Genomic DNA, 15,433 nt, shown 5'->3' with positions numbered 1-15,433 from the left:
TTTCTATTTTGATAAAATAAACGTCACCTATCTCTATTCAGAATTAGTCAGTGCACGGTGAGGAATTTCAAAAAAAAATGTATACAATGGTTTTAACTTTATATGTCTTTTGCGGAACTTCATGTTCATGGTCACATCAAGCAATATTTTCAGAAAAAGTAAAACGAGAGGAAATACCTAATAGGTAGCAAAACCCCTTCCTTTTCAGAAGTTCAAGAAGAGGCGATACTTCAAGCGCAACGTAGAAGACATTATTCTTCATCAGAAGATAAACACAAGGAAATACCCCGTGAACAAAGGGACGTTATAAAGGCGGTAATGAGCACCGAAATAGACGTTGACGGTGCTGAAGAGGTGAAGGGCTACGTCACAATCTATGACTTTGGAGGGGAGAAGGTGTTCTATAACACACATCACTGTTTTATGTCAAGCAACATGGTCTTTGTCCTGGTATTTGACGTGGATATGTGTTTGGATCCGCGCAGACAAAAGGATGGTTACGGTACTGTTTGAAATTATACCAAATGCACGATTTCGTTATGCGATTTCTATGGCACCAAGGTGAAATATATGTTTCAAAATTGCATTAACGTATGTAACTATTCTACGAATCAAATCAGAAACTATTAACTATAAATGAGATCGCCGCCTGTCGTATACTGAGTGAAATACCAATAACCTCTTCTGACTATCAGTCAAGTTATTTGTTTGGTGCAGACATGTTCTACTAATGATTATTTTAAGTATGTCAAATGTTCATTTCTTTTGGGTCAATGGTCCACATAACCCTTATATTCTGAAGTTAATTGACTTGCTAACATCTTGTCTGATTGGGATAAGAGTATGATGCACGCCCTATCGGCCACTGTAAATGTTCATATATTTTTTTATAGAGCGAATCGAGTTCTGGTTGAGGGCTATTGCTACCTATGCTATCGACAGAGCAGCACACGGTAAAGGAACTCCTCCTGTCATCCTTGTGGGATCTCACATGGACCTTGTTTCTGAAAATGTAAGAATATTAAAGCACAAATAATAGTATGTATATTGATGTAGTAAATACATTTGATGATATTATATATCCTTAGTAACGAGTAATTGCTGATGGAAGATTTCATGGGACTGTCTCTTTTTTTCCTTCTATCATCATGTTCGATTATCTTTTCCAGATACATAGACTGTCCTGCTTTTTTAAAGATATTTTAGACATCTGTAATCAATAGCAATGCAAGATATTTTAAACGAGTTTAAAAGGTCATTTTCCCAAGAGTGAATTACTATTCTATCTCCATGTTCTGTTAATTATTCCGATATATTATGACTGAGGCTACAGGTAGCAGGAGAAAAGCACAAAGTTTTGCAAGATTCGATGTTGCTGTCAAGACAAAGTGATAAATATCTTCCAAAGCAGTTACTTTATATATAACACGAAACAGCATCGGTCATATAGGGATTTACTCTGGATATGTCCAACGATAATGAAAAAAAGATGATTTGGAAAATGTGTCTGTATTAACGGCGTTTTGTTTTTGCTCTCAGAAGATACTTTATTTACACACCACAGGAGTGTTCGGGGTCCGTAGTCATGAAACTGTATCATGCTAACAGCACGGACTTCGTTCTCTAGTAAACTTTCTTATATTTTCTGAAATTTGAAAATTATTGTAGCAGTCTTGCATAATTCTAAACAAACCTGCAATATTACTCATGATACTAAAGGCTGCTGGTGGTGAGTAGAAGAATAATATAATCTTACATGGGTCTGTTCCGTGGACAGGGATATATCAACCCGAGTGTAGGAGTTTGACTGGCCAGCCAAACTCTTACACGAGGGTTGAGATGTCCCTGTCTATGGAACAGACCCTCGTACGATTATTTTTCTCGTATTCAACTCGCAATATTACTTATAATAATATAGGCTACTCTAGTGGTGAGTAGACGGATACCTCATACAATGCATTCGGTCTTAAATTTTTAAATAATCCAGATGAAATATGCCTAAGATACTTGTAAGGAAACAGTTGTTGTATGACTTATACTGAAATCAATAAGTATTTGTAAAGTCCCTGCTTCAAATAATATTGATGTAGAAGGAAGTATATCGTATTCGTGTTCCAACTGATTTTTTTTTCTTTTTACGCAGGAGGAAGAACAGGACAGGATGTTTGCCTCAGTTTTAGAAAAGTTGTACGAGAAACATGAACTCCGTGAAATTATGAACACCCACGTACGGGATATGTTCCCAATTGCCAACCTGAATGATTCCACTAAAAATGCAGATGTGTACCAGCGGGTGTGGAACAAGATTATAGAGATTGCTCCTCTCCAGTCTCAGTGGATGAAGCCAGTACCTGCAAGATGGGTTGCCTTGGAGCACGAGCTGGTGACAATGAAGCATACAGGCAGGGTTATCCTGACATATGCCGATTTGTTAGAAATCAACAGCAATTCGACAGTGCCATTACCAGAATATGACATCGTAAACTTTCTGTGGTAAGTAGAATTCAACGTCACTCGTTTTGTCATATAAGCTACTATAATGTGATGCACTCTTCAAAATTATACTGGTTATTATATTTTTTAGGAAACTGAAGTTCTCCGGATCTTTCCTGTGCTTTGCTATTCATAGCAAGAGACCGTTCGTCGTTCTGCAAGCACAATGGATGATGCATGCATTCAGAGCCATCATCACTGACCCCAAATTCACTACCAAACTAACGACGAAGCAGAGACTTCAATGGTCAGACTATGAGAAATCTGGTATTTTAACAGTAGACTTTATCAGGGAACTTTGGGGACGGTACAAGAACTCTGGGTTCCTAGAAGAGGAGGAAACTCTCTACATTGCACTCGAAACCCTTGGTTTACTTTCCAAACCACTATCTGTAGATTCGGAGGTGAATTACTTCGTAGTACCAAGCATTCTCCGAACTGCAGATCCCGAGATTATTCAATCAGTGCTTGATGATCCTGACACTGTCATAACTGTCGCTCTTTGCCTTAAATTCGACAATCCATTTATCCCACAGGCAGTGTGGGACAAGATGATTGCCGCTTGTGTCCACAGGTTTCAGCGACTGGAAGAGCCTGGCCTGGATGGTTCAACGTTCATTAAGCGCGGATTTGCCTGTTTGGCTGTGGATTGCCTGTGGAACATGATCATTAACTGCTGCAAAAATGTTATGAAAGTTACTATGTTCAAAAAGGATACAGATAAGTCTGTACCAGCAGGAGCAGGAATCAACCTTCGTATAATCCTTGAACTTCTTCTGGAAAGGATTCTTAAGTTGAATCACCAAAGTCATCTCAGGTATCATTTCTACCTTCACAACGATTATCGGTTCACAGCAGATGAGAAGATGGTGAACGTGAACGATCTTGGAGAGACGCCACGTCTGCAATGCTACAGTTCACACGGATGTAAATGGATGGAAAGAGAAGATCTCTTCATCTGGTTCAGGGAACCTTACCCGAAGGTATTCAGTATATTTACAATTTCCAAATTTAACAGATATACATACTGTTCACGATTTTTTTTCGAAAGTAAAGAATTTCATTTGATATGATTATTTTGTGAAACCATTTTTAATATAATGTTCTGTTTCTTTTGTTTACAGACGAAAAAGACTCATGATCGTCTTGTTGGTAAGTCGCTTTAATCGCATAGCAGCACCAGTCTGATTAAGCAGAAATCTAGACGATAACACTATTTTACTTCATCATATGTATATTCTTTCAATCAATGGTGATCAGTGCTACAAAAGGGGTTTGAGTGTGATCCAATACAACGCAATACAAAAAGGCATACAAAACCCGTTAAATCTTACAAATTAACAACATTTGGTTCCAATATATAATTATCGATGACAATACCAGGTACAATTGTACACCAAACCTTTGGAGATTTCACAAACAGAGCAAACAGTCGTGATATATGCTATTTTGCGACTTTCGAATTCTTATTGTTAATTAAGCACCGTGCTGCATTTCATCGTCGGCATACGCTAGTAAACGGGTTTATAGTTATTTGATATACGATATATCCTCTTATATTTATATTTTGTTTGTTTGTTATGTAAGAGTTCTGTCTGAATTACTTATTTGTCCCACAAACCAATTTTATTTTATTCATATTGTAGGGATCCAGTATACTATTGGATGTACCGCTGATATTGCTTCTTTGGCCGATAAAGTGACAATTAAAATCAATAAACACCTTTGTTAGTCGTTTGAAGAACAGTTAATTCATACAAAGTAAAAAAAAAAATATGCATAGAAATAATATGTAGAATGTTTTTGATCCTCTGTCAGAGGTGACTGTTATTACTCTAGCTGTATGCTTAATTTATCAATTCATACCTTTTCTGTGATGTTGCAGGCATGGCAAAGGAGTTACCGGATAGACAGCTGTCGCTCAAAGAGATTGGTAGAGTCTCGAGATACATCGGTAAAGCATACCTGACGTTCTTCACCGAGCTCAACTGTCCGGTCGTCCTTGTGGAGCAGGAGATGGAAGAGCATCGCCATCTGGCCTTTAGATCCCGTATGACAAAGATCTTAATCCACTTTCTAAAAACGCAGCCGTGTACTGGATTCCTTGCTATAGCTAACGCAATGTCGCGACACGGGATGGATCCTTCAAAACTTCAAAATGTTCTTGACATCGACAAGAAAACTGTGTTAAATGGTAAGGAGCGAGTCATTTATAATATATTTGTACTTCGATTTTATTTCTAATTTTGCACTTATTATCTGTTAATTATTTCTTATCAGTATTGCTCTATCGCTGTCTGTTTGTCTGTCTCTCTGTACAACTTACAATGGTTGTTTACTTTTAGAGTGAAACGCCATGGTAGCTGGTGCATTTGTCGGAGCGATGGAGTGGTATTCGTCATATATACTTTTGTTAGAGGTTCATCTTGCCCATAGTAATTCTTATGTCCTGTGATCAATAGATTGTTTCTGGATTTCTTATAATTCTTCTTCTCGAATTTGTTCATTTCAGACGACACTTTGTTAGGGAAGCAATTGTCTGTCAGTGATGTCCGCATCATTGCTGATCGTGTAGACGTCAAATCATACTTCAATCTCTTCCTGGAGCTGGGATTCACGCCTACAAAACTGGATGAGTTTGACGACCACTACAGAAACAAGAGCAGTCGAGAGAAGATCACTGCTTTACTAAAAGAATTCATTAAAGAGACCAGGCCACGCCCAACTGTGAATGAAATTCTCCTGGCGATGCAGGAATGCGACATGGACACGGAATCACTCATCAGGGCACTAAAACCCTCATAGGTCCTGTTACTCCTGAAGGTGATACATTATCTTGTAATGTATGTTTTATGTTACCTTTTAATTTTACACGTTGTTTTATTGAATCATTGTTAACAATACGCATTTATTTTATCAGATGAGATGCTAAAGCAATATCCTCCTAGGTACTGTTTTTCTTTTAACCTTTCGAACGTGAAACTGTATGTGCAAACTATTATTTGACCTTTTAACTCAAACATAGATATATTCGTGTCATCTAAACAGTACGGATTTTTTTCCAGATACGATGCTTCAAGATTATCCTAGGACTTAATGTAAACGCCTACCTACCTGGGAAAGATTGATGAATATTTACCGAACATGTGTACAGCGATAACTACATGAACGTTTTCCTGCAGCTCAGATTCTCTACATTTCTTTGGAGGAAAGCATGCCTTATCAAATCACCAACAGACGTCACCCAACGGGCTATGATAACTGGTTGCTTCATTGCATTGCTATCATTGGTGAGTATTCAAAACAAAAGAATGCTATGAAATATTTACAAGAACAGTCTTAAGGCTGTTTATTTCCCAATGTGCATTATAACAATAGTGCATTTGTTCGCATGGTACTTTATGTACTGATAACAACTCAGTACCGTATTTAAGGGGGAGGATCAACATAATTTAGTTGAGATTAACACGGTATTTGATTAGTCGATCGAAATAGCTTGTGACGTTATAACCACGATACACAGTCAGCAAAGTTATCATTTGCGTATGAAGACGACCATATCACTTCATGGAATCTATTATTTAATGACGTCACGACTGCTAAAGGTAAATGTAATTCATCCGGACTTTTAATGTTACTGACGATAACAATCAAAGGCAAAGTGTCTACAATTTTAACAAATAAAAATATATCTTCGTTTCCCTCAATGGTTTAAACCGATAGGAATACGAGAATGGATAATCGTACTGTATTTTGAGTTTTGTGTCGGTATGTCGTGATTAAACTGTTACAAATGCCTGTTTTACTGGCTTCGATCCGAGTCGACAGTTAAACTTAAAAATGCCGACAGTATCATCACGATATACCATCAAGATACTCCAACCACGTTGGTGTTAGCCACTACTCGTCCTTCAAATACACTCGTTGTATCTTACAATTGTATTTACACTGTAGGTTGAGGACTCTGCAATGGTTTATTATGCCAGTGGACTGGCGTGTGTTATCGCAGAGACGTTAATCTGCTTTCATTGCCACAGACTGGTCATACAATGAGGTTATCTTTCTCCACGGAAGTTGTTGGCAAACTGTGCATCAAATACAGTTACCAACGGACGGATACCAGGTCATTTCAAAATTACTCAATCATTACGTCTTAGTGAAGACATTATTTTTAACTAAATGACAATTGGCAATTAATTACGTGAATTGAACTCTTAATACCAAAGACACAAAGGTTGTATAGAAACGACCTGATATGCCTATTCTAATAAATTGTTACTTATTTAAAATATAATGATGTATACATATACACTAACTGTAATATTGTTAGACGTTGATTGTGTGTAGGGGCCGCCGTGGCCAAGTGGTGAAGCGTCTGACATTCTGCTACCGCTAACCCTCTACCAATTGGTCACGGGTTCGAGACCTACGTGGGGCAGTCACCAGGTACCGCCCGTAGGTCGGTGTTTTTTTCTCCGGGAACTCCGGCTTTTCTCCAACACCAAAACCACGTCCTTAAATTACCTTAGCTGTTACTGTGTTATTACAGATATGTAAATACATGCTACATAACTAGGATGTTTATTGTTTTATAACAGATATGTAAATATATGCTACATAACTAGGATTCTTACTGTGGTATAACAGATATATAAATACAGACAAATAACTAGGACGTTTACTGTGTTATAACCGAGATGTTAATACAGGCAAATAACTAGGACGTTTACTGTGTTATAACAGAGATGTAAATACGGGCTACACAATAAGGATTCCTACTGTGTTATAACAGAGATGTAAATAAGACTATGAAACTGTTACGTTAAATGTTTCATAACAGGGATGTAAATACAGGCTACACAAATTCTTACTGTGATATAACAGAGAGGTAATTGTACGCTTCACAACTAGGATATTGACTGTTTTATAGCAGAGATGTAAATACAAGCTACATAACTAGGACGTTTACTGTGTTATAACCTAGATGTTAATACAGGCTAGGATGTCTACTGTGTTATAACAGAGTTGTAAATAAAGCTATACAGATAGTATTCTTACTCGGTTATAACAGACATGTAAATACCGGCTACATAACTAGGACGTTTACTGTGTTATAATCTAGATATACATACAGGCTATGAAACTGTTACGTTAAATGTTAAATAACAGGGATATTAATACAGGCTATATAGATAGGATTATTACTGTGTTATGACAGAGATGTAATAACAGGCTATATAGCTAGGATATTAACTGTGTTATAACAGAGATTTAAATACAGCCTATATCAATATGATTCTTACTGTGATATAACCGAGATTTAGCTTCAGACTACATAACTTGGATATTTGCAAACTACATAACTATGACGTTTACTGTGTTATAACCTAGATGTAAATACAGGCTAATAAACTGGTACGTTAAATGTTTCATAACAGGGATGTAAATACAGGCTACATATTTTTTTACTGTGATATAACAGAGATGTATGTACAGGCTCGTCAATAGGATTCTTACTGTGATATAACAGAGATGGAAATGTACGCTTCATAACGAGGATATTGACTGTATTATAGCAGAGATGTAAACACATGCTACACAACTATCATTCTGTCTATGTTAAAACAGACATGTAATACAGGCAACATACCTAGGACGTTTACTGTGTTATAACAGAGATGTAAGTACAGGCTACGTAATTAGGATGTTTACTGTGTTATAACAGAGATGTAAATACAGGCTACATAACTAGGATTATGACCGTTATAAAACAGAGATGTAAATACAGGCTTCATAACTAGGACGTTAACTGTATTATAACAGAGATGTAAATACAGGCTACATAACTAGGATTCCTACTGTGTTAGAACAGAGATGGAAATACAGGCTGCACAACAAGGACTTTTACTGTGTTATAACAGATTTGTGACAAATTCAGGTTTCATAACTAGGGTTCTTACGGTGTTATAACCGAGATGTAGCAACAGACTACATAACTCGGATATTAACTGTGTTATAACAGAGATGTAAATACAGGCTACATAACTAGGCTTATTATGGTGTTATAACAGAGGAGTAAATGCAGGCTCCATAACTAGGACGTTTACTGTGTTATAGCAGAGATGTATATACAGGCTACATAACTAGGATTCTAACTGTGTTATAACAGATATGTTAATGCAGGGTACATAACTGGGACGTTTACTGTGTTATAACAGAGCTGTAAATACAGGCTACATAACTAGGACGTTTAATGTGCTATAACAGATATGTAAATACAGGCTACATAACTAGGATTCTTATTATGTTATAGTGGAGATGCACAACTAGGATGTATTACTACATGGCCGTAGATACAGACTACATCGTTAGGTGGGAGTGGTGGAATGTTCTCTTATGTTTGGATATGCTGCCTGTTGAGAATAAGGTTATTTGTCACATTACTGACCCGTTTTGCTCCGTCATAAGGCTATGTCATGAATATGGTAATACGCTATATGTATGTTATATATTTAATAAGACATAAAGGTGCTGCGATTGATCAAATCCGTGGGATCACATTCCCACGCTACTACAAACATTGATAACGCCATTAACTGCATGTGTTTCTGACAAATATTTTTTTTGTCATTTTTTAAAATTTATTTTGCACTATTACAACTAAAAGAAATTCATGTAATATCCTCTATTCATCCAAAGACCCTTTTTGTTTCCTCTGATAAAATTATTTGAAAATTCTATATAAATGGTAATTCTATATGAATAGTAACTAGACTAATTCAAAACACTCATGAAAAACTAACTTATGTTTTTTGACAAAACTAATTTTTTTTATTTTGATCTGATATCACAACTTTTTGATAAAAAATGTCCTTTGTATACCAAGATAACCAATTGTAATGGCTTAAATATAGTCCATCGTATACCTACGTTATATTGAAGTGTACTAACTAAACTTTAATTTAATTATACTGTATGAGTTGTATAAGTTAGGATAAATATACTTTTCTGTATAAGTAATAACCTTTTCAGATTAATATTGTATTCTGTATAAGTTGTAACAGATCAGACTAATATATTATTTTTCTATCAATTGTAATCGTTTAGATTAGTATATCATTCTGTATAAGTTGTAATAGTTCAGATCAATATATTATTCTGTATAAATTGTAACAGTTCAGATATATATATATTATCATATATAAGTTTTAACAGTTCAGATTAATATTTCATTATGTATAAATTGTAACAATTCAGATTAATATATCACTCTGTACAAATTGTAACAGTTTAGGTTAATATATTAATATGTTTAAGATATGACAGTTCAGATAAATATATTATCATGTATAAGTTTTAACAGTTCAGATCAATATCTTATTATGGACAAATTTTAACAGTTCAGATAAACAAATTGTTCCTTATAAGTTTTAACAGTTCAAATTAATAAATTATTCTTTATAAGTTGTAACATTTCAGATTAATATACTACTATGTTTAAGTTGTAACAATTTAGATTAATATATTATTATGTATAAGTTGTTACAGTTCAGATAGATATATTATTCCTTTTAAGTTTCAGCAGTTCAGATAATGTATTATTCTTTATAAGTTTTAACAGTTAAGATTTATATATTATTCTGTTTAAGTTGTAACAGTTTAGATACATCTATTATTCCTTATAAGTTTCAACAGTTGAGATATATATATATATTATTCTTTATAAATTGTAACAGTTCAGATTCAAATAGTATTATGTATAAGTTCCAGCAGTTAAGATCAAACAATACCACAGTGGAAGTTGTAAATGTTAACAGTACTGATTAAAGTATTACTCTGTCGATTAAAAATATTCCTCTGTATAATTGTAACAGTTTCAGTTAAAAAAAATACTCTGGCAGGTTTTTAATTTTCTGATAAAAAAAAATATTCTGCGTAAGTTGTAACAGTTCAAATAATACATTTTGTGTATACCTTTCAATAATTCTGATAAAAAAAATGATTCTGTACTAATTGTTATAGATCACATTAACGGATTTTTGATTTAATAGAGGACATAATTGGGATTAATACATTTCTACTGTATTAGTTCAAATATTGCATATTAGCGAGTACTTTATTAACTGAAACAGTCATGACCATTTAAATTATTTTTTAACCGGTTGTAGCAGTGTCAATGAACGAAATCCCTGTATCATCCGCGATATCCAGGGGCTACACTCACTTGCACTCTTTTCATTTCTACACCCCTGGAATATGTCATAGCAAAATCGAACGTTCATTGTGCAACACCTTGTGTATTAGACAAGACGATTAGTTTGATCCTTTGATGTATATCAAACGAACTTGTCGGTCGCGTAACATTAAATTTTCTGGCTTTAACGTCGGTTGTCGCTCTTCTGTAATCTTCAGAGACATGCGTCAGCCTAGTAATTGGGTTTTTATCTGACACCAATCAAATAGCCAGCAGACTGCCTTCATTTTTACTATGACATATGCCAGGGGTGCAGGGAGCAAACGTGAGCGTGATTGTGTAGAATAGAACTAAAACATCTGAAAATAAAAACGAAGAAGCATTTGTGTATTTCTTTTTCAACTGTTGCTATACTGTAGCTAATCTAACATTGTTATTGTTATAATGTGTGCGTGTCGATAGCATATTTGAATTTGATATAAATGGATGCTTGTATAATATGTGACAAATTACTTCCGCGTAATGTGCATTCGTGTAAGGAACATCAATTCCGTCATGATCACGATTTTGAAAATATGGTGTATTGTGAGCTTATATCAAAATGCGAAAATATTAAAACAGAACCTTTATGATGTCGCAGACATCATATCCAGTACTTGTTTCTGTTGATGTATCTTTTCAGAGAAATAATAAATTAATGATTTTTTAATTGTGATATTATACAACATTTATAATAAAGAAAGAGTACTTGATGTGACCTGTTTGTGTTATATTTCTAGGAACAGATGCATTTAAAGCCTTTTGATATGAAACATATTTATGTACCCTAAACAGATTATATATATATTTGTGTAAGTATATATAAAGTAACAGAGATAATGTAACAATGATTAAATCATATGTTAAAAACATGACTCGAAGAAAAGGTGGCTAATTACTAATGAACTTAACACAAATAATCACTGAAAATGAACATGTTTACTGCCTGAAATGTTAAGACAGGCACTACAAATATGGTTTTAATATGATATAAGAAAAACTTGAAACATGAAATAATGTTTCTCATATGATATAAGTTATTCGTATTGACTTGAAACTTACATACTTACTGGACCCTTTTCGTTGAAAAAAATGGTACCTTTAATTGCACATATCAGTTATCTTTACCTACACCAGTGCTAAATAATTAAGCGGGAATAGGAAATTATTAAGTGATTAGTTCTGCATTTACATCATCGCTTTAATTATCGGTATGTCTTCGTTCTTTTTGTCAAGAAGTAAATACACTACACAAAACCTCGTTTATATTACAACATATAAATAAGACTGAACACATTTACATTTTTGTATCTCAGAACCGGAAGATATCATGCCGCCATATGAGTCATAGTAACGACAAAAAGTGAACGCTTCCAAATAAAATGAAAAAATGTCCATCTATGCATCCAGACTTATAAAATACTTCCACACAATTGGTAGATTATTTCCATTGTAGATGTTACAAATGTAGCCATGAAGAGACGCCCACGTCTAATTTGACGCATGACAAATTAATCAGTTGATTATTTAAGTAACAAACTTCAATGACGTTGCAGACCTACTTGTATAAGTCCAACCTGTGTCGCAGACAAACTGAATGGTGATATGTTATTCTCTTTGATATGGTGCAGTTGTACTAGTAAATCTACAATCTATGAAGGTTCTTACTCATCGTTTCGTTTTTAGAAAAGAAATGAAATTAAGATAGTTTCTCTTCCCTACAATTCAAAACTTTCTTATTTAATCGGTGAGACCAACAACTACAACAGCAACAGAGGAACAGCTAAAATAATGCGTTGTTTTTTCTCATGAGATCGAAATATAAACCTTAGCGATCATGACAGTCTGATTGAGTTGTTTTTTATTTTTTTAGAAAAGAAAGAATATAGGAAATGATTAATCATATTAAATTAGCGTTGGTTAAAGTGCCAGGGAACGTTTTGAAAAGTGTACTTTTTTGCATCTTCGCTAGCCAAGTGTTCGCTTCTAATACACTCCACTTAGCCTTGGCGGATATAACCTTGTCTTCATAATTCCCTCCACTGCCACCTAGCGGATATACCGAGCTATCGTTCTTCTTCCCAAAAAAATATTTAACCAATTAGAACGACCGTTACATACACACACCATCGGCGTGTTGACATAACCACGCGTATGTCGAGGCGGAGTATTAATAACCAATAGGAAACCAATCCAAAGGCTGCAAACATTTTACCCCATGTCACCATTTACATTTGGCACGTAGTCAACAATTTCCACCAACTGAATTAACACTCAATAAGTTTTCCAAAAAGATCGTGCATTTGACATACACGACAACGTGATTCCGTACAGGGCGTCGCCATTACTGTTTTCCTTCGTCAACAGCGCCATATGTAATACGCAATGTCATTGGATGCGAGCGATTAACACCGCACAAAAAAATTGAAGGTTCGGTAAACACGGCTATATCAGCCAAGGGTAAGTGGAGTGTATACGAAGCGAACACTTGGCTAGCGAAGATGACTTTTTTAAAGATCTATTGTTTTGATCGCGTAGTCACACAATCGGAGTAATAGTGCTCAGGGTGTACATTCATATTCATAAACTGTGAATATCAGCTGAAGTTATATTCTCAAAATTTGATATCTGCATATAACAGATATAAAATGTATTACTCCTTACAAAATGAAATATTAAGGAATGAGGTGTTCGCTAAATGTACAGGCGCTTGGCTCCAGTATCATGCAAAAAATATAAACTCAAAAGGTGCAATGTATTAATAGCGGGTTATAGCTAAAACATCAATTCGGTTTTATCGGTATACAACGCATTTCCGGAAACGTTCTGAGTGTCATTTTACCATAGACAACATACACAGTGAAACCTCTGTATTACGACCATATATAGGACAAGACAAGAAAGTCTTTATTCACAAGTGGTCATGATCAATAAACTATATTTGCATGTGGTCGATATTGGCAGGTTGCCAATAATGACAGCAAGTAAGAACGACGAGTAGACTTTATAACAGGAAGCTGACCTTTGTGGAAAGATTTGTGGAAAGATAACGTTTGAAGACACGTTCATGACACATACTGTGAAATCACTCATGTTCTTGGAGTTTCGAATTTCGTTGGTTTCGAGGGTAATGTTCTTCCACGAATTCATAGGTCCACGAATTAATTGAAAGTATGTAACAAAGTTCTCCGTTCGAGTGGGTACTCGTAATTCACTAATTCATGAATCCACGTAATGCTGTTTTGTCGAGAAACAATGAAATGTGAGCCCCAAGAACATAACTGATTTCACAGTATCTGTATATTTTAAAACCAGCCCCCTTGCTATTGTATGATTGGAAAGTTGGTCGTTATCGGCGGTTGGTCTGTACCCATTTTTGAACGGGTTTTTTTTTCCAAAAAAAGAACGTCTGCTCACGCCGGTTGAAGTCCTGAACCGGCAATAGTATCCACACAAAGTGATCCAGGTAAGAAAGTAGTCCGTCATAAACAAATCAATGAAAGTTCAAAACAATACTTTAGAGGAAAGCAATACCATGTTCAGCGTAAATATGCAATAAGGAGAAACCGATGACGATAAACACATTTCTTCCAATTAGTTTTTAGGTTAATGGTATTCCTCCGCGTAAATATTATGCTTGTTTACGTTTGTCATAGATCGAGGATAGACCATTTAGTCTACAGTAAGAAATCATTTGGACAAATAAGGTGTTAAGTGTACTTCTAATGAAGGGATAAATATATAGGGTAGTAATATATAGATGATAAACAGATTATCGCACAAGGTTTTCAAGGTTTTTCTCTCGAACACTGTTCTCATCAATTGCTTGTGCTAAATATCACAATTTGCAATGGCTTCTCCATTTTACCAACGTGTTCGCGATTAGAAAATTGTTCTCACGACAAACCCTGAAAACATAATGTGATAATATATATAAAATATCCAGGTAACTACTAAAATCTTGGTTAATCCATGATATTGAATGAATCATTATCATGAACAATATGCAAATATCTAATTGCATTATTTTAATTGGAAAAATAATTTTATCATATCAGCATTTGGAAAGTTATAGAAATATACATTTATATGAAATCAATCGCATGGGAAAAGAACATTTTATGCCGACAGAAAGTATCCTTACAGTGTCCGTTAAAACAAACATACCAAAATAATGTCATTTGACATTCACAGCAACCGATACGCATTTTCAAAGTGGCGAATTTAATTAATGAACTCTTTCTCGCATATATGTTGCACAATAAATATCGTTGTGAGCACGTACACAGTCAAGAGACATCGGAATCAAAATTAAAATTTGATTCAATATTACAAAATTATAATTTAATTGAATATTTCTATTCAGACACAAATTATATTTAATTTTGAATGGCCAATCATATGAGCGTAACGAGAGTCTATGAAATAAATTATCAACAAATTTCTCATTTTTTTTTTACTTTACCCAACGTCAGCTAAATATCAGACGCAAACAAAATAATACGACGTCAAACCTTCGGTAAGATTTTGAGACTAACTCTTATTTTTAAAAAAATAAAAACAAGTCAAATGGTGAGTGTTGTACTAGTTTGTCTTTAATATATGAGTGAAAAATAAATGCTATACCCAACTTGTTTAATCTTGTGATTTATCAAGTTCATGGTCAGCATCTTGTACATACAAAAAGTTTAAGGTCGAACATCACTT

At 34.7% G+C, this 15,433-nt stretch overlaps 1 protein-coding gene across 1 annotated transcript in view; it reads left to right on the top strand.

Moving 5' to 3' along the window:
* Positions 1-6,965, top strand: part of LOC110447276 — a 41,766-nt gene extending 34,801 nt beyond the window's left edge. The window contains exons 5-13 of the mRNA XM_021492853.1: positions 209-502; positions 894-1,012; positions 2,144-2,493; positions 2,585-3,476; positions 3,618-3,645; positions 4,379-4,687; positions 5,006-5,316; positions 5,559-5,783; positions 6,448-6,965. Of these exons, the coding sequence (XP_021348528.1) occupies positions 209-502; positions 894-1,012; positions 2,144-2,493; positions 2,585-3,476; positions 3,618-3,645; positions 4,379-4,687; positions 5,006-5,298 (2,285 nt within the window). The 3' untranslated portion in view covers positions 5,299-5,316; positions 5,559-5,783; positions 6,448-6,965. The remainder of the gene's footprint in view (positions 1-208; positions 503-893; positions 1,013-2,143; positions 2,494-2,584; positions 3,477-3,617; positions 3,646-4,378; positions 4,688-5,005; positions 5,317-5,558; positions 5,784-6,447) is intronic.
* The last annotated feature ends 8,468 nt before the right edge of the window (positions 6,966-15,433 follow it).

This window comes from Mizuhopecten yessoensis, unplaced genomic scaffold (assembly GCF_002113885.1).
Source record: "Mizuhopecten yessoensis strain PY_sf001 unplaced genomic scaffold, ASM211388v2 scaffold3271, whole genome shotgun sequence".
In the NCBI taxonomy this organism is placed as follows: domain Eukaryota; kingdom Metazoa; phylum Mollusca; class Bivalvia; order Pectinida; family Pectinidae; genus Mizuhopecten; species Mizuhopecten yessoensis.
This window is presented reverse-complemented; position numbering and strand designations above follow the sequence as displayed.